The following is a 27,921-nucleotide window of genomic DNA, read 5'->3' as shown; positions in this document are numbered from 1 at the left end:
AAATATATTCTTATCTATTGTCTGTGTCCAATCAAACAGAATCATCTATTCCTGGGGCTGGAATATGCAAGTGGCGGGGACTTCCACACGTTCCTGCAGAGGACAGGCTGCTTGGACATCACCAGCGCAGCGTAAGTACCCCAAATACAAAGGATGGGTGCTCTGAGATGGATTATAACAGTCTGAGCCGGGGTAGGAACAGTCCACCTTTGGAAAATCCCCATTTATATGTAGCGTATATCTGAATCCAATCTTTATTTGAAGCTGGGACAAAGGATGATGCCGCAGATTACATCACTGGTGACATCGTCCATCCAATCCTGATCAATAGACCTCATTTGAGATTGTAATACTGAGCTGTGATCTGCAGTGATGCTGCAGTGAAAATGAGGTAAAAGTAAATGTGATTGTGCTAGTCTTCAGGTAACAGGAATGGGTACCCAGGAGGATGCCCCAAATTTGGTGGGCAGGTGGACAATTTATATTAAGATGAAGTTGTCCAAACGTTGACAACTCTTTAATAACAATAAAATAGGGATCTTGCATGATGCAGTGTAGTTACACAAGGACTAGAGCATGTTCAGGATAATCACTTTATTAAAGTGTCTTTGTCGCACCTTATTTATTTGATCTTCATCTCCAGCACATCTGTAATTTCCTCAGTTTTAAAGTGGGTGGGAATCAACCAATCGGTAGCCAATCACATAATACAAATGCTCACAGCATCACAGAATATCAGTGAGTGCGCTTGTTTGCTAATTTGTTAGTGATATCAAAGGGTCCCTTGACAGGGGCAGTGCTATGATGTTAGTAGGGGAATGGGGGCAAGCAGTAAGATAAAAGACTGAGGGGTATATTTACTAAACTGCGGGTTTGGAAAAGTGGTGATGTTTCCTATAGCAACCAATCAGATTCTATCTGTCATTTTGTATAATGCACTAAATAAATGAAAGCTAGAATCTGATTGGTTGCTATAGACAACATCACCACTTTTTCAAACCATTTGATAACAGAAGGAGCAGGATCCCCCAACAACAGTGTAGTGACATCAGGCATTCTTCCATTTCTATTATTCTACTATTCTTTCTATTATTAACATGTTACATTAATTTTTTCTCTTTAAGGTTCTATGCAGCGGAGATCACATGTGGGGTGCAATACCTGCACTCTAAGGGTATCATCCATCGGTAATTATATTATTATTCTCAATTTCATACACAATCAGGCCCAGGTCTTTTACTTACAGTGATGTCTATTTTCTAATTATCCTTCAATTTAGTATTTAAAACACTGTCATCACTAATGGGCCTATTTATTAAACTGAGAAAACCCAATCTCCGGCAAACACTTCCTATCCCTAGCAGTGCTATCGCCCTAGTTACAGAAAAGATTCTCCAGGTCTTGAGTCTATTTACCAAGGATTGCGACAGTAACAGAAAAATTTAATGAAAACATATTTTATTACTTCAGTAAAGCATGTTTCCACAATAAAAATGTTTGTATAACTATTTTTTTTTAATATGTTTGTAATATTTTTTACAACTTTTTTTCAACAAGTGGAGCTGAAATCCCAAGTCTGCGCATTCAGTTCTACAGAGCATGCGTGAATCAGCTATCCGGGCACACATGGGCATAACCCAGGCCCGACTCTTTCCACTCTGGCCAGTATCACCGGGCAGGTGAATTATATGTTATTAATAAATCATGTGATAGGAGGTTTTCTATTGCTGTGAGGAGCAGAGATAAAAAAAAAACGTCCATATTGCCTGCATTTAATAAATAGGCCCATAAGTGGCGCTGTCCTAGCGGGGCAGTTGTCTATAACATTTGACTTCTGTAATACTACTGATAAGTAAAGTATATATTTGTCATTAGGTAAAACAGTTATTTACAATTATTTCTCTTCAGAGACCTAAAGCCTGAAAACATCTTGGTGGTAGAGTCCGGTCATCTAAGAATTGCAGACTTTGGTCTTTCAATAGACAATATGTTTGGGGAGAGGACAGCCACAGGGTGCGTTGGTACTCTTGGATTTATTGCTCCAGAGGTTAGTAGTAAGGTATATTTCTACTGTTTTGTGAGGACTTAATATATCATGTAAATGTATTAATAGATCTGAGAAAAACCTTTAAGGAGCTGTCAATTTTATTTAACATTTAATAGGTACAAATATTAACACATATCTTTACTAAACTTCATGTCAAAATGTACTATATATTTATTTCTAAGTGATATTTGAGTAATGTTAGCCGTTTTCATCAGTTCTACCAGCTCAGCCTGTGCTGACCTTACAGCTGCCATGAAGATCTAAGTCAAAGTGGTTGGCACTGTGAATATATACTGATTTATAATGTAATATGTCATTTACTAAATAGACGTGGGGAATGTGGCACATACTATGGTAAATAAGCACCCACTTCCCTAACAATAAATATTCACTCAAGTTATTGCTAGCGGAAATGAATTATTGTAGCTGCATAAATACATGAATTAAAACTTTCTATGTAATATACATTGATGACAGTAATTTATTTAATCAGTAATATTGGATGGACTTTTCACGAGGCAGCGTTGGGTCAGAAACTCCTAATCCTATTTGCTGAATAACCAGCTGTTCTGACATTCACATTATCTTCATTTTTCTAAAACACAAAGAGTGACAAAGAGTAACCGAGTGAAAGAGGGGAGATGATAATAACAAGGAATCAGTGCCATAGAGACACAGAGACATTGGATAAAGTAGACTATCTAATGATAGATTAACGTTTGGTATAATATCTCTCTCTTATGGTAGATGCTGGCAGGAGAGGAGTATAACGCCGGGGTGGATTGGTTTTCATTTGGAGTCATCATTAAGGAAATGATTACCGTAACATCTGGCTACAATCGCACACAGGCCAAAATACCAGTGGATGTGGCTAAAGACATCATTAACAAGGTAAATAAGATTTTCTAATCCATATTATAGTGTTCTGCTCTACATTACTCAAAGCTTAATTGACTTATTACAAAATGAACAGTAGTATCTTACATTAATATTAGGGATGAGCGCGCTCGGATTTCTGAAATCCGAGCCCACCCGAACGTTGCGGATCCGAGTCGGATCCGAGACAGATCCGGGTATTGGCGCCAAATTTAAAAGTGAAACTGAGGCTCTGACTCATAATCCCGTTGTCGGATCTCGCGATACTCGGATCCTATAAATTCCCCGCTAGTCGCCGCCATCTTCACTCGGGCATTGATCAGGGTAGAGGGAGGGTGTGTTAGGTGGTCCTCTGTGCTGTTTAGTTCTGTGCTGTTTAGTTCTGTGCTGTTTAGTTCTGTGCTGTTTAGTGCTGTGCTGTGCTGTGCTGTTTAGTGCTGTGCTGTGCTGTGCTGTGCTGTGCTGTGCTGTGCTGTGTTCTGCAGTATCAGTCCAGTGGTGCTGTGTGCTGTGCTCTGTCCTTCTGAGGTCAGTGGTGCTGCTGGGTCCTGTGCTGTGTCCTGTTCAGTCCAGTGGTGCTGTGTCCTGTGCTCTGTGCTTCTAAGGACATAGTTATTTCCCCAATATTCCCCTGTGTTTAAAAAAATAAAAAAAAGTTTTTTTAAAAAATACCAAAAACTACTTTAATATTTTTTAATTACCACAAAATTTTCACAACCAATCCTGCAGTATAAGCCCATTGGTACTGCAATATTACCAAGTTCACACATTCAGCAGTAAAAGTCCAGTGGTACTGCAATATTACAAAGTTTACACATTCTGCAGTATCAGTCCAGTGGTGCTGTGTCCTGTGCTCTGTCCTGCTGAGTTCCGTAGTGCTGCTGGGTCCTGTGCCGTGTCCTGTTCAGTCCAGTGGTGCTGTTTCCTGTGCTCTGTGCTTCTAAGGGCATAGTTATTTCCCCATTATTCCCAAGTTTTTAAAAAATAAAAAAAAAGTAAAAAATAATAAAAAATTTAAAAAAAAAAAAATATATAATAATTATAACCAAATTTGCAAAACCAATCCAGCATTATAAGTCCATTGGTACTGCAATATTACCAAGTTCACACATTCTGCAGTATCAGTCCAGTGGTGCTGTGTCCTGTGCTCTGTCCTGCTGAGTTCCGTAGTGCTGCTGGGTCCTGTGCCGTGTCCTGTTCAGTCCAGTGGTGCTGTGTCCTGTGCTCTGTGCTTCTAAGGGCATAGTTATTTCCCCACTATTCCCAAGTTTTTTAAAAATAAAAAAAAAGTAAAAAAAAAAAAAAAAAAAAAAATATATAATAATTATAACCAAATTTGCAAAACCAATCCAGCAGTATAAGTCCATTGGTACTGCAATATTACCAAGTTCACACATTCTGCAGTATCTTGTGCTACATATAATGGAGACCAAAAATTTGGAGGATAAAGTAGGGAAAGATCAAGACCCACTTCCTCCTAATGCTGAAGCTGCTGCCACTAGTCATGACATAGACGATGAAATGCCATCAACGTCGTCTTCCAAGCCCGATACCCAATCTTGTAGTACCGGGCATGTAAAATCCAAAAAGCCCAAGTTAAGAAAAAGTAGCAAAAAGAGAAACTTAAAATCATCTGAGGAGAAACGTAAAGTTGCCAATATGCCATTTACGACACGGAGTGGCAAGGAACGGCTTAGGCCCTGGCCCGTGTTCATGACTAGTGGTTCAGCTTCACCCACGGATCTTAGCCCTCCTCCTCCTCCCCCCCCCTACAAAAAATTGAAGAGAGTTATGCTGTCAGCAACAAAACAGCAAACAACTCTGCCTTCTAAAGAGAAATTATCACAAATCCCCAAAGCGAGTCCAAGGGTATTGGTGGTTGTCAAGCCTGACCTTCCCATCACTGTACGGGAAGAGGTGGCTCGGGAGGAGGCTATTGACGATGTAGCTGGCGCTGTGGAGGAACTTGATGATGAGGATGGTGATGTGGTTATTGTAAATGAGGCACCAGGGGGGGAAACAGCTGATGTCCATGGGATGAAAAAGCCCATCGTCATGCCTGGTCAGAAGACCAAAAAATGCACCTCTTCGGTCTGGAGTTATTTTTATCCAAATCCAGACAACCAATGTATGGCAATATGTAGCTTATGTAAAGCTCAAATAAGCAGGGGTAAGAATCTTGCCCACCTAGGAACATCCTCCCTTATACGTCACCTGAATAACCTTCATAGTTCAGTGGTTAGTTCAGGAACTGGGGCTAGGACCCTCATCGGTACAGGGACACCTAAATCCCGTGGTCCAGTTGGATACACACCAGCAACACCCTCCTCGTCAACTTCCTCCACAATCTCCATCAGATTCAGTCCTGCAGCCTAAGTCACCAGCCAGACTGAGTCCTCCTCAATATGGGATTCATCCGAGGAATCCTGCAGCGGTACGCCTACTACTGCCACTGCTGCTGTTGCTGCTGTTAGTCGGTCATCTTCCCAGAGGGGAAGTCGTAAGACCGCTAAGTCTTTCACCAAACAATTGACCGTCCAACAGTCGTTTGCCATGACCACCAAATACGATAGTAGTCACCCTATTGCAAAGCGTATAACTGCGGCTGTAACTGCAATGTTGGTGTTAGACGTGCGCCCGGTGTCCGCCATCAGTGGAGTGGGATTTAGAGGGTTGATGGAGGTATTGTGTCCCCGGTACCAAATCCCCTCGAGATTCCACTTCACTAGGCAGGCGATACCAAAAATGTACAGAGAAGTACGATCAAGTGTCCTCAGTGCTCTTAAAAATGCGGTTGTACCCACTGTCCACTTAACCACGGACATGTGGACAAGTGGTTCTGGGCAAACGAAGGACTATATGACTGTGACAGCCCACTGGGTAGATGCATCCCCTTCCGCAGCAACAGCAACAGCTGCATCAGTAGCAGCATCTACAAAATGGCTGCTCATGCAAAGGCAGGCAACATTGTGCATTACAGGCTTTAATAAGAGGCACAACGCTGACAACATATTAGAGAAAATGAGGGAAATTATCTCCCAGTGGCTTACCCCACTTAGACTCTCATGGGGATTTGTGGTGTCAGACAATGCCAGTAACATTGTGCGGGCATTAAATATGGGCAATTTCCAGCACGTCCCATGTTTTGCCCACACCATTAATTTGGTGGTGCAGCATTACCTCAAGAGTGACAGGGGTGTGCAGGAGATGCTTGCGGTGGCCCGCAAAATTGCTGGACACTTTCGGCATTCAGCCAGTGCCTACCGCAGACTAGAGGCACATCAAAAAAGCTTGAACCTGCCCTGCCATCACCTCAAACAAGAGGTTGTGACGCGCTGGAACTCCACCCTCTATATGCTGCAGAGGATGGAGGAGCAGCAAAAGGCCATTCAGGCCTACACAGCCACCTACGACATAGGCAAAGGAGTGGGGATGCGCCTGAGTCAAGCGCAGTGGAGACTGATTTCCGTGTTGTGCAAGGTTCTGCAGCCATTTGAACTTGCCACACGAGAAGTCAGTTCCGACACTGCCAGCTTGAGTCAGGTCATTCCCCTGATCAGGCTGTTGCAGAAGCAGCTGGAGAAAGTGAGGGAGGAGCTGGTAAGCCATTGCGATTACAGCAAGCATGTAGCTCTTGTGGATGTAGCCCTTCGTACGCTTTGCCAGGATCCGAGGGTGGTCACTCTTTTAAAGTCAGAGGAATACATTCTGGCCACCGTGCTCGATCCTCGGTTTAAAGCGTATGTTGTGTCTCTGTTTCCGGCGGACACAAATCTACAGCGGTGCAAAGACCTGCTGGTCAGGAGATTGTCCTCTGAAGAGGACCGTGACATGCCAACAGCTCCACCCTCATTTTCTTCCACATCTATGGCTGCGAGGAAAAAGCTCAGTTTTCCCAAAAGAGGCACTGGCGGGGATGCTGATAACATCTGGTCCGGACTGAAGGACCTGCCAACCATTGCAGACATGTCTACTCTCGCTGCATTGGATGCTGTGACAATAGAAAAAATTGTGGATGATTATTTTGCTGACACCATCCAAGTAGACATGTCAGACAGTCCATATTGTTACTGGCAGGAAAAAAAGGCAGTTTGGAAGCCCCTGTACAAACTGGCTCTATTTTACCTGAGTTGTCCCCCCTCCAGTGTGTACTCGGAAAGAGTTTTTAGTGCAGCGGGGAACCTGGTCAGTGAGCGGCGAAGGAGGTTGCTTCCTCACAACGTTGAAAAAATGATGTTTATAAAAATGAATAATCAATTCCTCAATGAAGTACAGCACTGCCCTCCAGATACTACAGAGGGACCTGTGGTTGTGGAGTCCAGCGGGGACGAATTGATAATGTGTGATGAGGAGGAAGTACACACTGTAGGGGGAGAGGAATCAGAGGTTGAGGATGAGGACGACATCTTGCCTCAGTAGAGCCTGTTTAGTCTGTACAGGGAGAGATGAATAGCTTTTTTGGTGTGGGGGCCCAAACAAACCAATCATTTCAGTCAAAGTTGTTTGGTAGGCCCTGTCGCTGAAATGATTGGTTTGTTAAAGTGTGCATGTCCTATTTCAACAACAGACCTCTCAACTGCAGCTCATCCCTCCTCTGCGGGGATAATGTCTCCTGTGCTCTGACACGTCACTCTGTGTACTCTCAGCCTCAGGATCTGACACTACAGCTACCATGCCTCTTGTAGCAGCCCTCACTCCAGGGCCTCTTCCATGTGCAGTGTCCCCCTCTCTCTTGGGTTCACTATAGTGGCATGGAGTTCTCCCCCTCATCCAGGGCACACATTCCTTGCCCTGGCTCAGTCACCACGCTCAGACTTCCAGGCAATGCTGGGGGAGCCTGGGAGCTTCCACCCCAGGTCCCCAGCTACAACTCTCCTCTCCTGTGTCTTCTCTCTCTTTCTGACACTTTAAAGATCGTGCCTTTAAATGAAAAAGTCAGTCTTCATTGCACGACTATGTGCAAGTGCAACAGGGACATTTTTTTGGGTTTACAAAGTCAAACAATAACACTACGACCCTGTCTGTCTGGGGTCTGTCAATGACGAATTGTCTGGAGCATGTTTTGAGGAGGTATTGTGGCCCCGGTATCAAATTGGGTACTGGGGCCACCCCACTATGCAGTCCAGATACTTGTTTGGTGGAATTCCGACACGTGGAGGGTTTTTTAATTATATTGTGGCCTCGGTACCAAATTGTGTACCGGGGCCACCACACTACGCAGTCAAGATACTTGTTTGGTGGAATTCAGACCAGTTGAGGGTTTTATTATTATATTGTGTGGACCACTCTATCTATACCACACTACAACTCTATACCACTCTATTTCCTACTTTAATTCTATTTAATTCTATTTCCTACTTTAATTCTATTACTAATTAATTACCATAAAGAGGAACAAAAAAAACCAATTTTACCAAAAGTATAATATGACTTAGACTTACAAACACTACACTTGAAAGATCGTGCCTTTAAATGAAAAAGTCAGTCTTCATTGCACGACTATGTGCAAGTGCAACAGGGACATTTTTTTGGGTTTACAAAGTCAAACAATAACACTACGACCCTGTCTGTCTGGGGTCTGTCAATGACGAATTGTCTGGAGCATGTTTTGAGGAGGTATTGTGGCCCCGGTATCAAATTGGGTACCGGGGCCACCCCACTATGCAGTCCAGATACTTGTTTGGTGGAATTCCGACACGTGGAGGGTTTTTTAATTATATTGTGGCCTCGGTACCAAATTGTGTACCGGGGCCACCACACTACGCAGTCAAGATACTTGTTTGGTGGAATTCAGACCAGTTGAGGGTTTTATTATTATATTGTGTGGACCACTCTATCTATACCACACTACAACTCTATACCACTCTATTTCCTACTTTAATTCTATTTAATTCTATTTCCTACTTTAATTCTATTACTAATTAATTAACATAAAGAGGAACAAAAAAAACCAATTTTACCAAAAGTATAATATGACTTAGACTTACAAACACTACACTTGAAAGATCGTGCCTTTAAATGAAAAAGTAAGTCTTCATTGCACGACTATGTGCAACAGGGACAGTTTTTTTCTTTACAAAGTCAACTAATAACACTTGGACCCTGTCTGTCTTTAACATACTTGATGGGATCTCAATGACGAATTGTCTGTAGCATGTTTGGAGGAGGTATTGTGGCCCCGGTATCAAGTTGGGTACCGGGGCCACCCCACTACGCAGTCCAGATACTTGTTTGGTGGAATTCTGACACGTGGAGGGTTTTTTAATTATATTGTGGCCTCGGTACCAAATTGTGTACCGGGGCCACCACACTACGCAGTCAAGATAGATAGATGCGTATCATAGATAAAGTACATTCAGTGGTGTGGGGCAAATTGAAAAATATTCAAAATGCACTGACATTATCAAAAACAAGAGGTTGTCACACGCTAAAACTCCAACATGTATATGATGGAGAGGATGGAGGAGCAGCCGTATGTGTAGTGTAATGCAGACCTGTTGAAGGTTTTTTATATATTTTATTGTGGTGCCCAGTGCCCACTCCTCTAGGCAGTCCAGGTACATTTATTGGTGCGATTCATAAAAGTTCAGGGTTTTTAATATATTGTGGTGACCCACTCCTCTACGCAGTCCAGGTACATTTATTGGTGCGAATCATAAAAGTTCAGGGTTTTTAATATATCTTGTGGTGACCCACTCCTCTACGCAGTCCAGGTACATTTATTGGTGCGAATCAAACAAGTTGATGGTTTTCTTATTATATATATTGTGGTGACCCACTCCTCTACGCAGTCCAGGTACATTTATTGGTGCGAATCAAACAAGTTGATGGTTTTCTTATTATATATATTGTGGTGACCCACTCCTCTACGCAGTCCAGGTACATTTATTGGTGCGATTCATAAAAGTTCAGGGTTTTTAATATATTGTGGTGACCCACTCCTCTACGCAGTCCAGGTACATTTATTGGTGCGATTCATAAAAGTTCAGGGTTTTTAATATATTGTGGTGACCCACTCCTCTACGCAGTCCAGGTACATTTATTGGTGCGAATCAAACAAGTTGATGGTTTTCTTATTATATATATTGTGGTGACCCACTCCTCTACGCAGTCCAGGTACATTTATTGGTGCGATTCATAAAAGTTCAGGGTTTTTAATATATTGTGGTGACCCACTCCTCTACGCAGTCCAGGTACAATTATTGGTGCGAATCATAAAAGTTCAGGGTTTTTAAGATATTGTGGTGACCCACTCCTCTACGCAGTCCAGGTACAATTATTGGTGCGAATCATAAAAGTTCAGGGTTTTTAAGATATTGTGGTGACCCACTCCTCTACGCAGTCCAGGTACAATTATTGGTGCGAATCATAAAAGTTCAGGGTTTTTAAGATATATTGTGGTGACCCACTCCTCTACGCAGTCCAGAAAGATACCTTTTTGCAACGTTTTGGACTAATAACTATATTGTGAGGTGTTCAGAATACACTGTAAATTAGTGGAAATGCTTGTTATTGAATGTTATTGAGGTTAATAATAGCCTAGGAGTGAAAATAAGCCCAAAAACTTGATTTTTAAACTTTTTATGTTTTTTTCAAAAAAAATCCGAATCCAATACCTTAAATCCGAACCGAGACCTTTCGTCAAGTGTTTTGCGAGACAAATCCGAACCTCAAAAATAACGAAAATCCGGATCCAAAACACAAAACACGAGACCTCAAAAGTCGCCGGTGCACATCCCTAATTAATATATGTTATTTATGTGGATATTTCACACCCCATATGTTGTTCTTTAGCGTACAGTTTTGGTAGTGTAGACTTGGATTACTTACACTGGCTCCACAGGAACACTTTCTTGTCAGGGTATCACACCTATTTACCATCAGTTCTGGCCTCTGGGACAAGTAGTAATCCCATGCAGCTTCATATTTAGGATGTCTGTCATCACAAACTGTATAACCCACATACACACCTAAATGCTACAATGATGACAGAAACTCTTTCTTGTTCTGTATTTTCAGCTCCTGTGCAATAATCCATCCCAGCGTTTAGGAGTCAATGGAAACATCCGCCAGCATCAGTTTTTCGTGCATATAGATTGGGTCTCGCTGGAAGCCCTTAGAGTTGCTCCCCCACATGTTCCTGGCCCAGTAAGTATATGGAAAAAGCTGCTTTGCTCAAAAACAATGTGTGAAAATACATTAAGGGGTATATTTACTAAACTGCAGGTTAGAAAAAGTGGATATGTTGCCAATAGCAACCAATCAAATTCCAGCAATCATTTATTTAGTACATTCTACAAAATAACATCTAGATACTGATTGGTTGCTATAGACAACATCTCCAGTTTTTCAAACCCGCACTTTAGTAAATCTAGCCCTAAGTGTTATTTATAAATCTGGATAGATCCAGGTCTCCAAAACAAATGTCATTTTGTCATGACAAGACCTTATACCTACCCGTGTACAGAAAAGGATATGGCTTAGCATATAAGGCAACTGTGCCTCATATTTCACCATAATGCAAAAAGAGATTTCAGGAATATTGACAAGTTTAAAGGAGCTTCAAGTGATTGAGACTGTATATTTAGGGGCAATCTTAGTGCTGGTGTTTGTCTCTCAGTACCCTAATGTACAATTGTAAATCAATTTTAATTTTACTCACGTTAAAAATCGGTTGAGATCAGGCGTTGCTTCTACCTTCAAGGAGATGCCTTCTGCTCCAACTAGGTGCACTTTATATGGTATATTGCCCTTATTCTGCTATGGAAATTGGGGGAAAAAAAATAGAAAAAAAAACATTAGATAGAAGTAGAAATGTGATACATGAATAGAAGACAGGTCAGATGTTCTCTATTTGAATATACACATGAGGCCTATTGAGCAGTTTGTCAGGAGAAAAAGGGAAATGTGTAATGTTTAATTTAGAAGAGAAGAAAAGGTGACAATAGGTGCGAGTTTGAAATAACTTTTATGACATTTGTACTGCCATGTAACATTATTATGTAGTATTATTTTATATGGAATACATTATATTCTATTGCCCGGGCCATGTGCACAAATGGAAGTTCACTTATTAAAACAATATATATAATTTCTAAAGAGTATTTTAAAAGATATAATTTATGTGTTATAGTTTCCCACCCCCCGCCCCCCCCAAAAAAAACAAATTACAATTTTACTTTTATACAGTATTACTTTATTGTACTGTGACACTTGATAAGAAGGCTCTCAAAATTCATGTCTGCTTGTGAATGACTTTAGCCATTAATCGCATCTTGTTCATCTCATGGCAAATTGTACTGCAAAAGCTCAAACAATTTAATTATTAAAGTATAGCAGAACCAAACTTTGCCCTTTCATAACTCTATTTAGCTTTCGTGAAGTTCTCATCATGGTTTCAATACATAAACATTTATTTCTTTTTTCCTGTAGCCAACCATAAGAACGAGCTCCGGAGTGTTTAATATTGACCACATTGAGAGAGAAGAGGCTCGAAGGTCACCAATAAGAGCAGAGGACCAGGAGCTTTTTGCAGGGTTTTCCTATATCAGCCCCAAGTGGAGGACCTTCCCATGAACACCACTTTGATGCGAGTGATATGGCCTCCCTAGCTACTGTAGCAGAGTGCCCCCGGAATAGTGATATAAGGTGCTGCCAATCGGAAAGGCGAAACAGTGGAATCCCTACAAGGACAATTGGTACAAGACTTCAAGGACAATTGATACACTCCCATGTGGAGCCCTTTTGCTGATGCTCCAGTGGATACATCGCGGTCAAGTAAGATCTGTGCGATACTTCACATGCGCCTGTCCAGAGGAATAAGAAGACTGTCATGGGCACTAGGAGTTGCTACCCGAGTTTCACCAGATGGCACTCTGCTGGAGAGGCGGGGATATGGCACGCACCTCAAAGCAGGCAGGTGAATGATTGGAGCGACACAACAGCAGGAGAGTAGAGATAGTCTGAGGCAATCAACGACTTGGAGTTGTAAACTGGAAACTGGAGATAATGTAGACACAAGGAGTGAACGTGGATCGGTGATGATAGGTAGAGGAGGAGTCAGTGGTCTGCGTACAGCAAGTTGTACCACTGCTCTGATGGGAAGAATAGGATGGGTGCAGGTAGGTAGCAGGGTAGTCGGTGGTCTGCGTGCAGCAAGTTATACAACCGCTATGGCGAGGAAACGGGTCCAGGTGTAGGTAGGTAATAGGAAAGTCAGTGGTCTGCGAGTAGCAAGTTGTACCACCGCTGTGATAGGAGGACTTGTCCAGGTGCAGGTATGTAGCAGGGAAGTCAGTGGTCTGCGTGCAGCAAGTTGTACCACTGCTGTGAAGGGAGTGAGGACTTGTCCAGGTGCAGGAGAGTGAAGTTGAAAGGCAAACTGTGGCTGTATGGGAACAGCGCGAGTAGAGCAATGTCTTGGAAGGCACAATGAATAGTCTGTATATATAGCTGGTGCCTTGCAGTGGGGAGAAGCTGATCACAGCAGTTTATGCACAATGACGCCAAGTAGTAGCGTGAGTAGGTAACGAGCTTGAGTGACAGCTAGTCCTAACTGGAGCAATGCGGAAACACAGTCTATATGGGTACCTGTACCCTGCGCAATAAACAACAGTGGATGCAACTGGTATGCGAGTAGAATAGATAATAGTCAATAGTTAGTAACGCATACCCAGTTGTGTAGATCCGGAATCAGCTGGGAGATGAAGCATTGTAGCGGTATGGGAACCGCCGCTGAGTTGAGCAGGGAAGCAGCGTGGAAGCTGTAACACGATCAGCAGGGTATCAGCGTTGGAACGGTCAGAGGACCGCTGCTGAGTGGAGCCAGGAGCAGCGTGGAAGCTGTGACACGATCAGCGGAATGATAGTGTTGTAGTGGTGTGGGAACCGCCGCTGAGTTGAACAAGGGAGCAGCGTGGAAGCTGTAGTAAGAACAATCTGCACACAGTTTGGAAACTGTATAACGAGTAGAGCTGGAAGCAGTTTGGGATCTGCACACACCTATAGATGTTCACTGGGAATGAGACTTCAAGATCAGGCCCCTCCCTAGGGTTGCAGGTGACTCAAATAGGGTGAGGTGATTGATCTGTCAATCACCTCCATGGACAGGTGAAGCTACTAGCGAGACCTGCGCATGCGCAGATGGCAGGATAGCGAGCGGCCACGATTCCACACAGGTGTAGGGAGGAAAGATGGAGGACCTCGCACCAGCGTAGAGGCACTCACGGTCCGGTGAGTGACAGTAACCCCCCCCCCTTTTAAAGGTGGGCACAGAACACTTGGAACCGGGTTTGGCCGGAAATTTTAGATAGAATTTTTTAAGCAGGGCTGGAGCGTTGAGGTCATCAGAACGAATCCATGAGCGTTCTTCAGGACCAAAGCCCTTTTAATGAACGAGAAATCTGAGAGTTCCTCGCGAAATTTTAGCATCCAGGATTTGAGAGATCTCGAACTCGTCTTCTTGGTGAATCTGTACTGGTTTAGGTACAGAAGGAGGAGCAGAAAAGCGATTGATCACAAGAGGTTTGAGCAGGGAGACATGGAAGGCATTGGAGATCCGGAGGTTCTTGGGTAAAAGTAGCTTGAAGCATACTGGATTTATGACTTGAGTGATCTTGTATGGCCCGATGAAGCGTGGTGCAAACTTCATGGACGGAACCTTCAAGCGGATATTTTTAGTAGAAAGCCATACACGGTCTCCAAGCTTGAGTGGTGGAATGGCCTCTTTTTATCTGCGAAGAATTTGTATCTGGCTGATGCTTCCTTCAGGGATGATCTCACCTGGTGATAGTTTTAAAGTTTTGACAGAGTCTCTCCACCGCAGGGACTTGGGTGGGAGGGAGGGCAGGAAACTCTGGGAGAGACGGATGGTGACCGTAAACCACGAAAAAAGGAGTTTTTGTTGAAACTCATGGTACATGTTATTGTGGGCAAACTCAGCCCACGGGAGTAATTCTACCCAATTATCTTGATTGGCTGAGGAAAAGATCCTTATGAAGGTCTCGAGATCTTGATTGACCCTTTCGGTCTGGCCGTTAGATTGGGGATGGTAAGACGATGATAGAGACAGTCGGATACCCAAGTTCTTGCAAAGGGCTCGCCAGAATCTGGAGACGAACTGTACCCCTCTATCGGACACAATCTCGGACGGACAGCCGTGAATCCGAAAGATCTCCTTAATAAAATGGTCAGCCAAGGTAGAAGAAGATGGTAATCCGGTTAGCAGGACGAAGTGAACCTTCTTGGAGAATCTATCCACCACTACCCAGATGGTATTACATCTCTTGCTAAGAGGTAGTTCGGTGACAAAGTCCATGCTTATATGGGTCCAAGGTTTAGTAGGAATAGGTAGTGGTTGGAACAATCCCGCTGGTGTTCTGCGGGAAGACCTAAATTGAGAGCAGATCTCGCAAGCGGCCACGAACTCTCTGACATCCTTTCTGATAGAAGGCCACCAATAACTCCGGGAAAGAAACTCAAACGTCTTTCGTTCACCAGAATGTCCAGAGAACCGTGAAGAATGGTACCATGATAATATTTTCTTGCGTAGAGATGGAGGAACAAGAGTTTTCTCAAACGGTAGCATATTGGTGGATGAAGTGGCCAAAGTCACACATTTGGGATCCAGTATAGGGTGATCGGAAGAATCCAAGGTGTCAGAAGGAGGGGCAAATGCTCGGGATAAAGCATCTGCTTTCCTGTTCTTTGCAGCAGGTTTGAATGTTATAATGAGTTCGAAGCGAGAAAAGAAAAGCGACCACCTTGCCTGTCGAGGGTTTAGACATTGGGCTGTCTGTAAATAGAGGAGATTTTTGTGGTCGGTGAAGATGGTTACAGGAAAATGAGCCCCCTCCAGTAAATATCTCCACTCCTCCAATGCGACTTTTATTGCCAACAGTTCTTTGTCACCGATGGTGTAGTTCTTCTCCGCGGGTAGCAGGCCCCGGGAGTAGAAGGCACTGGGATGGAACTTCTGTTGCTCAGATCTTTGGGAGAGAATAGCTCCTAGTCCGACATTGGAGGCGTCTACCCCGAGAAAGAAAGGAAGGTTTACATCAGGCTGCCGAAGAACAGGAGCGGTAGAAAATGCTTCTTTAAGGCTTTGGAAAGCTTGAAGGGCCTCAGAGGACCAGTGTTTAGTATTGGCGCCCTTCTTGGTCAGGGCCACAATAGGAGTGTAACAGATTCTGGATACTATATTACTAATCTTGATTAGCACTGGCTTACCTGAGGTGCGGAGTCTAACAATCTCCCCGGTGTTCACCAAGAACCGCCGCAAGGCGGGGTGGGCTTCGCTGCCAGGAGTCGCAGTCGCGGTCCCCAGGTTCACCTCAAGATGTAGTACAGTGGAGTGAAGCGGAGGTAGCGGAGTCAAACAAGCCGGTTCGGTACACAGGAATGGAGTCAGGCAGAATCAGAAGGCAACTCGGAGTCAACAAGCCAGGTTCGGTACACGGGTCACAAGAATAGGAGAATGGTCAGCAAGCCGGGTCGGTACACTGGGATAGGAGAGCCAGGGAAGTCAAACAGGCAGAGATCAGCACACAGGAGACACTGGAAACTGGAAGACACTGCAATCCACGAAGAGCAGGAGCCAGGAACAGGTAAGTGTTGCTCTGACACTCAAAATCCCCGCCTCTAGGGTTGTGGTCATGTGACCGCCTCCGGGTGCGGTCACATGGTCCTGAATGCGGAAGTGCGGCTGGACGGAGCGGCGGGGATCAGGTAAGTCCGTGACAAGGAGAAACAATAGCTAAAAAATTTAAAATAAAACGTCTATAATAATTGGCAAAGCCTAGAAAGCATTGTATAGCCCTGAGAGTAGTTGGCTGGGGCCAAAGTAGAACGGCGTTAACTTTATCCGGATCCATCTCCAGTCCTACTCCGGATACGATTTATTCCAAGAATGGAATTTGGGATAAGTCAAAGGAGCATTTCTCTAATTTGCAGAATAGTAGGTTCTTCCGTAGCCTGAAGAGAACCTCTGCCACATGTTGATGGTGGGAGGACAGATCTTGAGAGAAGATTAAAATGTCGTCCAGATAGACTACAACGCATACGTATAACAGGTCTCGTTCATGAATCCTTGAAAGATAGCAGGGGCATTACACAGTCCAAAAGGCATCACCAGATATTCGTAATGTCCATCCCTGGTATTAAACGCTGTCTTCCATTCGTCACCTGCCTTGATCCGGATTAGATTGTAAGCGCCACGGAGATCAAGTTTGGTGAATATCCGGGCACCCTTGATACGGTCAAAGAGTTCGGTGATAAGTGGAATCGGGTGTCGGTTTTTAACGGTAATGGCATTGAGCCCCCGATAGTCAATGCAAAGTCTTAATGTACCATCTTTCTTTTTAACAAAAAAGAACCCCGCTCCAGCGGGAGAGCTGGAAGGACGGATGAATCCGCGATGTAGATTGTCCTTGATGTATTCAGACATAGCCTGAGTCTCTGGCAAAGAGAGAGGATATACACGTCCCCTAGGAGGGTTTTTGCCAGGTAGCAGGTCTATGGGACAATCCCATGCCCGATGAGGTGGCAGACGTTCAGACCGAGCCTTATCGAACACGTCAGTGAACGGGGCGTACTGTGGAGGAAGGCCTGGAGGGCCAGGTGTTAGGGAAGATTTGTTGATCTTAAGTGGAACCACTCGGGTTAGACATCTGTGATGACAATCCGGACCCCAGGATGTGACTTGGGGAGTATTCCAATCAATTTGTGGTGAGTGAAGCTGAAGAGATGGAAGGCCAAGGAAGATGGGACTGGTAGTAACCGAAAGAATCAGAAAAGAGATTTTCTCTTGGTGTAGCACTCCGACTTGGAGGATCAACGGAGACGTACAGTGAGTGATAAGTCCATTGACAATGTGAGAACCGTCTATAGTGGTGACAGCTATGGCGGTTTTTAAGGGAACCACTGGTAAGGACCACTGGTTGACTAGAGCACTAGAGATAAAGTTGCCAGCAGCGCCGGAGTCCAGGAGTGCTTGGGAACTAAAGGATTTGGAGGAAAACAGAATGGTCACATCAAAGGCACACACCTTGACATCCATAGAAGATAAAGAGGAATCCAGGGCCCCTAACCTTACCTCTCCAGAACAGGTTAGGGCCTGGCATTTCCCGACTTCTTGGGGCATGAGTTCAAGCTGTGAGACGGGTCAGCACAATAGATGCAGAGTCTATTTTTAATTTGTCGATCCCTCTCTTGAGATGTTAATTTTGAGTGGCCTACCTCCATGGGTTCCACTGGAGGCGGAGGCTGACGAATTGGAGGTGATGGAGTAGAGGACCCTTTAGAGGTGCTGGTTCTTTCAGACTCTTTCTCACGGAATCTCATATCTACCCTATGACATAGGGAAATTAGGTCGTCCAAGGATGATGGTAACTCTTGTGTGGTCAGAGCGTCCTTGATCTTTTCTGCTAGACCCTGCCAGAAGGCAGCTATAAGGGCCTCGGTGTTCCACTGCAGTTCAGAGGCAAGTATTCAAAACTGAATAACGTACTGGACCACAGAGCGTGATCCTTGGCGAAGTCGGAGGATGCTAGAAGCCGCTGAAACAACGCGGCCAGGTTCGTCGAAGATTTTTCGAAAGTGGAGATGAACAGTGCACTATCCTCCAATAAGGGGTCATTTCTCTCCCACAGGGGGGAAGCCCACGCCAGAGCCTGTCCGGAAAACAGGGAAATGAGGTAGGCCACTTTGGCACGATGAGTGGGAAAATGATGAGGTTGAAGTGTGAAATGGAGAGAGCATTGATTAAGGAAACCTCTACAAGTTTTTGGATCTCCGTCATATTTTGAGGGAGTAGGCAGGTGTAGCGTGGAAGCTGTAGACACCTGGGATGGCACTAGGGTAGAAGATGATGCTGGAGGTTCAACAGTCGCTGAAACATTTTGTGGAGAGACTGCTCGGGTGGCCAGCGTTTGGAAACACTGAAACAGATGTTGCTGCCGGGCATCCTGTTGTTCTACCCGAGTAATCAAATGCTGCAGCATCTCCTTAGTTGTTGGTTCCAATCCTGGGTCTGTCATGGCCTGATCTTACTGTCACGGGCACAAGGAGTTGCTACCCGAGTTTCACCAGATGGTACTCTGCTGGAGAGGCGTGGCTATGGCACGCACCTCAAAGCAGGCAGGTGAATGATTGGAGCGACACAACAGCAGGAGAGTAGAGATAGTCTGAGGCAATCAATGACTTGGAGTTGTAAACTGGAAACTGGAGATAATGTAGACACGAGGAGTGAACGTGGATCGGTGATGATAGGTAGAGGAGGAGTCAGTGGTCTGCGTACAGCGAGTTGTACCACTGCTCTGATGGGAAGAATAGGATGGGTGCAGGTAGGTAGCAGGGTAGTCGGTGGTCTGCGTGCAGCAAGTTGTACCACCGCTATGGTGAGGAAACGGGTCCAGGTGTAGGTAGGTAATAGGAAAGTCAGTGGTCTGCGAGTAGCAAGTTGTACCACCGCTGTGATAGGAGGACTTGTCCAGGTGCAGGTATGTAGCAGGGAAGTCAGTGGTCTGCGTGCAGCAAGTTGTATCACTGCTGTGAAGGGAGTGAGGACTTGTCCAGGTGCAGGAGAGTGAAGTTGAAAGGCAAACTGTGGCTGTATGGGAACAGCGCGAGTAGAGCAATGTCTTGGAAGGCACAATGAATAGTCTGTATATATAGCTGGTGCCTTGCAGTGGGGAGAAGCTGATCACAGCAGTTTATGCACAATGACGCCAAGTAGTAGCGTGAGTAGGTAACGAGCTTGAGTGACAGCTAGTCCTAACTGGAGCAATGCGGAAACACAGTCTATATGGGTACCTGTACCCTGCGCAATAAACAACAGTGGATGCAACTGGTATGCGAGTAGAATAGATAATAGTCAATAGTTAGTAACGCATACCCAGTTGTGTAGATCCGGAATCAGCTGGGAGATGAAGCGTTGTAGCGGTATGGGAACCGTCGCTGAGTTGAGCAGGGAAGCAGCGTGGAAGCTGTAACACGATCAGCAGGGTATCAGCGTTGGAACGGTCAGAGGACCGCTGCTGAGTGGAGCCAGGAGCAGCGTGGAAGCTGTGACACGATCAGCGGAATGATAGTGTTGTAGCGGTGTGGGAACCGCCGCTGAGTTGAACAAGGGAGCAGCGTGGAAGCTGTAGTAAGAACAATCTGCACACAGTTTGGAAACTGTATAAGGAGTAGAGCTGGAAGCAGTTTGGGATCTGCACACACCTGTCAGACGCCGTCCCCGCTGATTCCCTGTCAGACGGGGAACGGACGTCTGATCCCCCCGTCGGCTGCCGCGGACTTCCGGATAGCGGGCGCATGCGCCCTGGCCTCAGTCCCGTTGCTAGGCAACGGGACGCTGCTTCAGTTTCCGCTGCCATGGTGATATCAATGGAGGAGCTGACTGCGTGTCTGCAGAGAGCATTGCTGAGACAAAAGAGAGGACAGACATGACTGGGTGCAGGAGGCAGAAACCAGGTGATGAGAGATACCGGATACCGTGGACGAATGGCTGATGCCTGTGGAGTAGATGATTCCTGAAGAAGAAGGTACAACTGAGCAAATATCTGCTGAAGAGGTACCTGAGAGAGAAAAGTTACTTTGGAGAGCACAGCTGGTGTGGTGTTCTGGTACATGCCACAGAAGAGACTCTCTGAGTACCTACTCTTGGTGGGGAAGGCAACTGTCAGAATTGGGTTCTGTACGGAAGAGTACTACCAAAGAGATTCTGGCAGGTACATTTCCGGATATACCAGTAAGCGAACCTTGGACCCAGCTGTCAGGAAGGATAAGTTAGTTTTGGGAACAACAACAGAAAAAGTACGGGGAAATGTAATGGAGTACACCCAGAGCATTCTGAACATCTGAACAGATTCGCTGTCAGCCTATGATGGCCAAGATGGTGAGCAAATTACGGCTCATCGTCCACCAATTTAATTTGACGCCTCAGCGACTGTTGTCACTATCAAATTTGTTAAGCTTGTCTAAAGAGATGTGAGATGGGAGAGAGGGATTTCCACAGAGTGCATGTCTCCTTACTCATCTCCCGTCCTGTTGCCTAGCAACGGGACGTACTTTCGGTGCGCCTGGCGCACATGCGCAGTAGGGCTCGCATACCGTTGCTAAGCAAAGGGACGCATCTTTCTCCATGTTTGCCAGCAGTCAGGTGTTCCTGACTGCGTCGGCGTCCTCCTCCTATTAGGGGCTTGGCTACGGTACTTAAGGCACCTCCTCCCACACACCTGTGCCAGAGTATTGGTTTCACCTCTTCAGTGTACCTTCTCCTGTTCCCTGTTTCCATTATTTGTCCTTTGGTTCCTGACTCCTAGCTTCTTCCTGACCACTCTATTTGTCCTGTGATTTGGCTCCATTGACTATCTGGTTACCTATCCCTGGCAGCTCCTGACCTTCCTAGACTCCATGCCTCCCTGTCAAGTAGCACCAATATCAGTCAGCGGCATCCTCAAAGTTATTATCGTATTTCTTATATCTTTGAAAGCCATTCCTACCGCCAAGAAGAGGTAGAGGGTATTGGGAGGGTGGAACCTCTTCTTGGGGGCAGGGGTGACCTTCATAGTGACTTTGTGCTGGAAAAGTTGATTAGCCAATCTATTTATTAGTATGTATTCTACAGTAGAGTGGTCTTTGTGTTGTATTCGGGTTAGTAGAATGCTGTTTTTGTTTATTAATTGTTTTAAAACATTATATGTTAGCACCGAAAAGGACACCCAAGTCTGCAGGAGGCAGAGACCCAGGCCAAGCGCTCCCATTAGGCAAGGTTAGGAACTTGCCTAGGGCGCCGGGCTCTGGAGGGAGCCACAGAATACTAAAAGACTTTAAAACTGTGCGGCGACCGCTGACCATACCTGTCACGGCCGCCGCACAGCATTCAGATGCACGGGGAGGGGGGAAGAGGCTATTTTGTCACCACCACCGCCTCTCTGCTCCGATTGTTGCGGGGGGGGCACCGCTTTTTTAAAAATGCCTAGGGCGCCGTGGACCCTAGCACCGGCCCTGCAGAGACCAGGTGATGAAAGATACCGGATACAGTGGACGAATGGCTGATGCCTGTGGAGGAGGTGATTCCTCAAGAAGAATGTACAACTGAGCAAATATCTGCTTAACAGGTACCTGAGAGAGAAAAGTTACTTTGGAGAGCACAACCGCTGTGGTGTTCTGGTAAATGCCACAGAAGAGACTCTCTGAGTACCCACTCTTGGTGGTGAAGGCAACTGTCTGAATTGGGTTCTGTACGGAAGAGTACTACCAAAGAGATTCTGGCAGGTACATTTCCGGATATACCAGTAAGCGAACCTTGGATCCAGCTGTCGGGAAGGATAAGTTAGTTGTGGGGACCACAACAGAAAAAGGAGGGGGAAATGTACCCCCATAGCGGTCACAGGGAATCGGAACAGATTCTCTGTCAGCCTATCGATGGCCAGGATGGCGAGCAAATTGCGACTCATCATCCGTCATTTCAATTTGACGCCTCTGCGACTGCTGTCACTAAGCCAAACCCCTGTGATGGTCTGTGTAGACCAGGTGAAAATGCAAGTATCAGAAAGGCGCCAGAGTGCTAGAAGGTGGAACCCATCTTCAGTTAAGAGAAGCAGACTGATGGCGCAGACTGAAAAGAGCAGAGCCTCTTCAATCAGGTGAAGCGTTAAACAAAAGAATAGGCGCCGTCATCTGGAAGGACTGGAAAAAGAGGAAGTGTTGGGGTTAAGATCTGTTTTCTGCGTGGAGCAGGTAAGTATGATTTCCAGATTTATTTTACTTTCCCCACTGACACCATTGTTGGCCTCAAGGCCTGTAGAGATATTTTCGGACACTAGGCCTGGGGAGCAGTTAGTTAGGCACAAAGCCTGTGGCTAATAGAGTGCTTAGGCCTAATTAATTTTTGTTGTTGTACACAGTTATTCAGGCTTTGAACCATGTGCAGCATTTTACTAGGCATAGATTAAGGTGGGGACACAGAATTTATTCTTAGTGCCCGTGCCCAAATTTTACAGGCACTAGTGGGGACAAGTTAGGCAGTAAGCCTGCTACCCTATCATCATTAGACACCAGAGATTGTGCCTCCTACTGTTAAGTCCCATTTAGAGATATGTGCCCATCAGCTAAGACCCCATTGTTACTACAATATTCCCGTCAATCTGGCGGCATCTAAGAAAAAGGGCCATGCACCTTGTAGTCCAATTGTACTGTGTTGGACTGTTATGTATGTATTGCCAGTTTATTGCTGCTTGCTGCTGTTTTCCCCATCCACTTCATGGTATATTAAAGCGAGTAGGGTCTGGTCAGGGATAGTGCACTACACCAAGTCTTCTACCATGTTACACATAGACCCAATGCAGTTGTTAGAGTCTTATTGTAACTAGTTTATAGTGGGCAGGACACACTAACAGGAGAATAGGACCAGTCAACCAAGTGGGGAGAGTTTGTTCTGTTTGCCTCCACAGCCACTTAGAAGATAAATACACAGCAGTTAAAGAAACAGGATGTTCCAGGTGAGTGGTCCTTGTCTTTATTTATTTGTCCTTGTGTATTTTGTGCTTGTTTCCAGTTGGGAGATGCTGATCAGCATTTACTTATAGGAGGACCCTAGTACGGCGAGATGGTGAGGAATCCCTACAAGGACAATTGGTACAAGATTTAAAGGATAATTGATACATCCCAATGTGGAGCGTCTTTGAGGAAGTCCCAGTGGCTGCATATTGATCAGGTAAGATCTGTGTGTGTTGTTTTCTCTTTCCCCAGATCCATTATACTAACAGTTTAGGATTGAAATAGAACTGAATAGGTATGGAATGGGTGCAGAGTTTGTACATAAATATATACAATGTATATTTCCCTATATATGTATGTTTGTGTCTTTATATATATATGTTTGGTATTGCATTCTGTAAATATATGTTTATGTCCTACTGTATTTATATTTTATTTTTATACCTTTTTATACATTTATCAGATACAAGCGTTAACAGAAAAAATAGCCATAATGGTTGCAATCGAGCAGGATTTGAAAGTTGACAAAATAGAGTAAATTAAGTTATAACAAATTAAGAATTTGGAAAGTGGGTGTTGGGGGGAGAGTTTGAGGAGTTGTCCTCTTTCTGATATCTCAACTTGCAAGGTAAGCTAGCTACACACTACAGAAAATGTCTCCTAATGTGATATCTTTAACGATTTTTCCAACGACCGAAAGTCCTGATCAGCATGCCGATTCATGCGTACACACGTACACAATTTTACAATATTTATCTTCAGATCTGTGCTCTTCATCTGTGATAACCATCTGCTGAAAAGATTGTGACTTTGTAAACTCTAAGAAGATCTGCCTACACTGCTGATGGTAAGTGCATACACACTGCAGAATTTGCTCGACATTGTTCCATGTGATTTTTAGTCCGGTTATAAAATAAAATTAAATGATACTATGTGCTTTGGTGCAATAAAACATGATTGTGGGAGCGTACACACTAATGCAATATCAGACCTAACAGTCGTTTATCGTGGGATTTGGCACGATAATCAGGAGAACAACCTATAGTGTGTACCTATCTTTAGCTGTATTTATGTATAATAATCAGAGTACAATAGTAGGAAAGCTTACTGTGTTTTGATAATAACCGGCATTATCAGGGAAGGACTGGCACATTTTAGCCCTGGGGGCAAGACTTGACTTGGCAGCCTATTAGGGACATTTTAAAGGTAAAAAAAAGCAGATGGCCCAGTGACCCAGCTCAAAATAGCACATTATGGGACCGGGGGGGGCACATGTTCCCCTGCACCCCAGCCCAGCTTGCCCCATGGCATTATATGTGATATATAAGTTATGAAAGGAGTCTTGGGCATAAGGTTTTAGATTATGGTCAAGAGGGTGTTTGTGAGCATTGACTTTGGTGGAACAACCACGGGACCCATACCTGGTTAAAGGTATTTTCTTTATCGTGTAGATGGCAAGTGGCATTTCTATGCTGGCTGTCAGGGATAAGCCCCCTCTAGCTACTACTTGCTTTAATATCTAATCATATATCCCATCAGTCATACAATATAACACCTCTATTTTGTCAAGAAACCACTCCTGATCCCCTTTATCTGACACAAACCGCCCTCTGCGCACTAGTGACTTGGAAGCCTGCTGTGAGGGAACGCAAAAGATTCCAGCCCAAATCTCACACTCACCTCTTTCTCTAAGGGTACAGATTTACTGGTCCCTTTCACAACATAGACACCCGCTTTCACATCTCTCCACAAACTGCCACTAGCTACCTATAAGGCCCGTAGCAAACCTATGACTTAATTATCCAATTGCGCACACTCAGTGCTCTGGTAGCTAAACAGTTAACCCTTCACACGCTGGTTTCTAAAGAGTTAACCCAGCCAAGCAATCTCTCTCTTCTAAACAGGAAATTAATTTGTTTAGAGCAATAATTTCAAGAACTATTACATTTTTAAATGTAATATACAAATTATACAATGCTTACAGTTTACTAAATACAACTAAGATGACATGACATAGATAACAAGCAAAACAGTTAAAAATAAAGGGATTAAATTCAGAGTATAACTTACAGGTAACTGGTATATTCTGGCTAAGGGAAATTGTTGTAAAGATGGACAGCTTATCAATAATTATTTTTTCCCAAAATATTGATAATGTCTTGTAACTGGTCTCAGCTTGTAAAAGACACCTTTACACCTTACCCCCACCTCCAGGGGGGTTGTGGTCTGTGACACTTTTTACAATCACCATTTGCATGTTGCCTGATTTACTACCCAATTCTACTATGTGACCTAACCTTTCTGTGTCACAGTGCATTTCAACATATGTTCACAATAAGGTGTTGGTACTAGCTATAGAGGTGATGCATGTCAGTAGAGGTTTGGAAAAGCAGGTTGGATATTATATACCCACAGCAACAACAATCACAATAAGATGTTGTACAATGTTGCCTACTTAGGAAGCTGTTTATTTTACATTGTAAAAAAATGTTAGAGCCTTAATGTTTCTTTTTTTTGTAATTTCACAGCACTTCAAACAGCAATAAGAAGAAAAGAAGAAGATTATGTTATGTTATGTTTCTGTTTTTGATTTGAATTTTCTTAACCATCTATTTTCTGTTTCTAAACTAGTTATTTAAAAAAAAAAAAATAATAATAAAAAGGAGCGTGACTGGACGGCTGTTAAGGGGTGGTGGAGGCCGAGATTTAAATAAAACATAATATTGTAATCCAAAGTCTGTGTTTCAGTTATTTTGATCAAATTGACAGGAAGTGTCTGTGTCACTAACTAATGTACACTCACAAGGATTCTGCATTATGAAAGTCATACAGAATGGCAATCTATAAAAGGTTTGGTTTGGCATTGCCTGTTACATTATTTGGTGAAGGGTTATTAGTCCTGGAGTTGAGAAGAAAATGATATATTCTGATTGCTGAAAATACTGCTTGTGACTACTAAAGTTAAAATGTACTAAGAAAAGCTTTCTAAAGTGGTTTTGCAAAAATGGAGATATTATAAGATCTGAATTACACTTTATGACGCCTTATGCAGAGTTTTTTTTTTTCTTTAAATCAAGTATTTTTATTAAGGCGTTTTATAAGTTTTTAAGAACATACAAACAAAGCAAGCATAAAGACAAAAAAATAAAAATTAAAAAAAATAATAACCATCGTGACGTACAATGTGGCAGAAAGAGATTTAGCACTATATTTAAAGTGCAGTTGCAACAATGACTGAATAATGGAAGATTAAAATTTAAGTGCATCTGCTAGGGAGCCCGTTATCACCTTGAAAATACTATCATCGTAGTAAATACCATTTCTGGAGGCTCCACCATACTATTTATCTTAACAGGAATTAGAGAGCTTAGAGCACTTAAAATAAGTGTATCTGTCAAATTTACTGGGTTATATAAACTCAATCTTTAAAAGAATGAATGGATTGACATAACAAGTGGTAAGTGCTAGATTCGGGTTCAAGACCAGAGTGTCACTAAACACATATGTAATCCCCGTTGCTGCCAGGAGCTGGCTCAGCATTGAAGGGTCTTCAAAATGGTGCCACTGGAGCTGTGAAAACTACAATTCCCAGCAGCCCTTCCTGCCGGGGAAAGGGGCAAACAAGGCAACACAGTGTCCCCAATACTATAACAGAGGGAGGAGTCTCATCATCATCATCAAAATTTATATAGTGCCAGTAAATTCTGTAGCGCTTTACAATAGGGAACAAAATAATACTGGGTAATATATACAGACAGAGAGGTAAGAGGGCCCTGTTCTTACAATCATAGTGTACAATCTGTGGCTCCACTTGAGAGCGAGAGAATGGGGATAAAGAATGTTTGAGGTCTGAGAGACACACAGAATCAGTCATTATTGGCCCTGTAGAAGTGAGTCCACATGCAGGGAGAAAATGAGCTCCCACAGCACCAGAGATGCCAGAGGCAGTGAGAATCTCACAGAAAGAGATTACAATTCAGCCCTGAATGTGGGGAAAGTTTTAACTGTGACCAGCACCAGAGAACTTTCGGTTGATCAATGGGATTTCTTGCTGCAGTGAGCATTCAAAGCAAGTCCCTAGTCAGAGAGGGAGTCTCCTAACTATGGTGAATTGTAGGAGAGTGGAGAGAATTAATAGCGAGAGGAAGTCTAAATGGTGTATCTGCACTAAGATATCCACTATACTTAAAGACTATGTGTGATTGGTTAGTGTGGTGTGAGTTGTAGAATAATATCTTCATAGTATTTCATAGACAGAGGAGGTTTCTATCCCAGAATTTACTGACTGAGCTGTGGTGCTGCCTAACAATATACACTACCTGAGTGGGAAAACTTGTGGACCTGATTCATCTTCAGATGTAAGTCCCTATTTGTGCCGTATCTTGTGTGAAATAGCTCTGTGCATGCTCAGGAACGGACCTTGCACCAATGAATGCAATTGCATGCAATTCATGTCCGAAATAACCCCTCTGACTGCCTACGACTTGAACGGTGGA

The 27,921-nt window shown here is 44.0% G+C and overlaps 1 protein-coding gene and 1 long non-coding RNA gene across 2 annotated transcripts; both read left to right on the top strand.

Annotated features, from left to right (window-relative positions):
* The first annotated feature begins 48 nt into the window (after positions 1-48).
* Positions 49-12,524, top strand: LOC142100888 (protein kinase C delta type-like). Its single transcript, XM_075184786.1, has 6 exons — positions 49-131; positions 1,125-1,187; positions 1,909-2,047; positions 2,795-2,938; positions 10,943-11,071; positions 12,356-12,524. The coding sequence occupies exons 3-6, from the start codon at positions 1,988-1,990 to the stop codon at positions 12,497-12,499; spliced, it is 477 nt and encodes a 158-aa protein (XP_075040887.1). The 5' UTR covers positions 49-131; positions 1,125-1,187; positions 1,909-1,987; the 3' UTR covers positions 12,500-12,524.
* A 9,147-nt stretch (positions 12,525-21,671) lies between these two features.
* On the top strand, positions 21,672-26,135 carry LOC142100877 (uncharacterized). The gene is made up of 3 exons (XR_012678927.1): positions 21,672-23,642; positions 24,188-24,272; positions 25,954-26,135. It is a non-coding gene; the product is annotated as an uncharacterized LOC142100877 (long non-coding RNA).
* The last annotated feature ends 1,786 nt before the right edge of the window (positions 26,136-27,921 follow it).

Source organism: Mixophyes fleayi, chromosome 9, assembly GCF_038048845.1.
Source record: "Mixophyes fleayi isolate aMixFle1 chromosome 9, aMixFle1.hap1, whole genome shotgun sequence".
Classification (NCBI taxonomy): Eukaryota; Metazoa; Chordata; class Amphibia; order Anura; family Limnodynastidae; genus Mixophyes; species Mixophyes fleayi.
The sequence above is the reverse complement of the archived record's forward strand: the minus strand, read 5'-3'. Positions and strand labels throughout refer to the sequence as shown.

Excerpts from the sequence above, each read along its gene's own strand:
- LOC142100888 (XM_075184786.1), top strand. The coding sequence starts at position 1,988 with ATGTTTGGGGAGAGGACAGCCACAGGGTGCGTTGGTACTCTTGGATTT. Across the intron at positions 2,048-2,794 it reads TTGGATTTATTGCTCCAGAG|ATGCTGGCAGGAGAGGAGTA; the intron begins GTTAGTAGTAAG and ends CTCTTATGGTAG. Across the intron at positions 11,072-12,355 it reads CCCCACATGTTCCTGGCCCA|CCAACCATAAGAACGAGCTC; the intron begins GTAAGTATATGG and ends TTTTTCCTGTAG.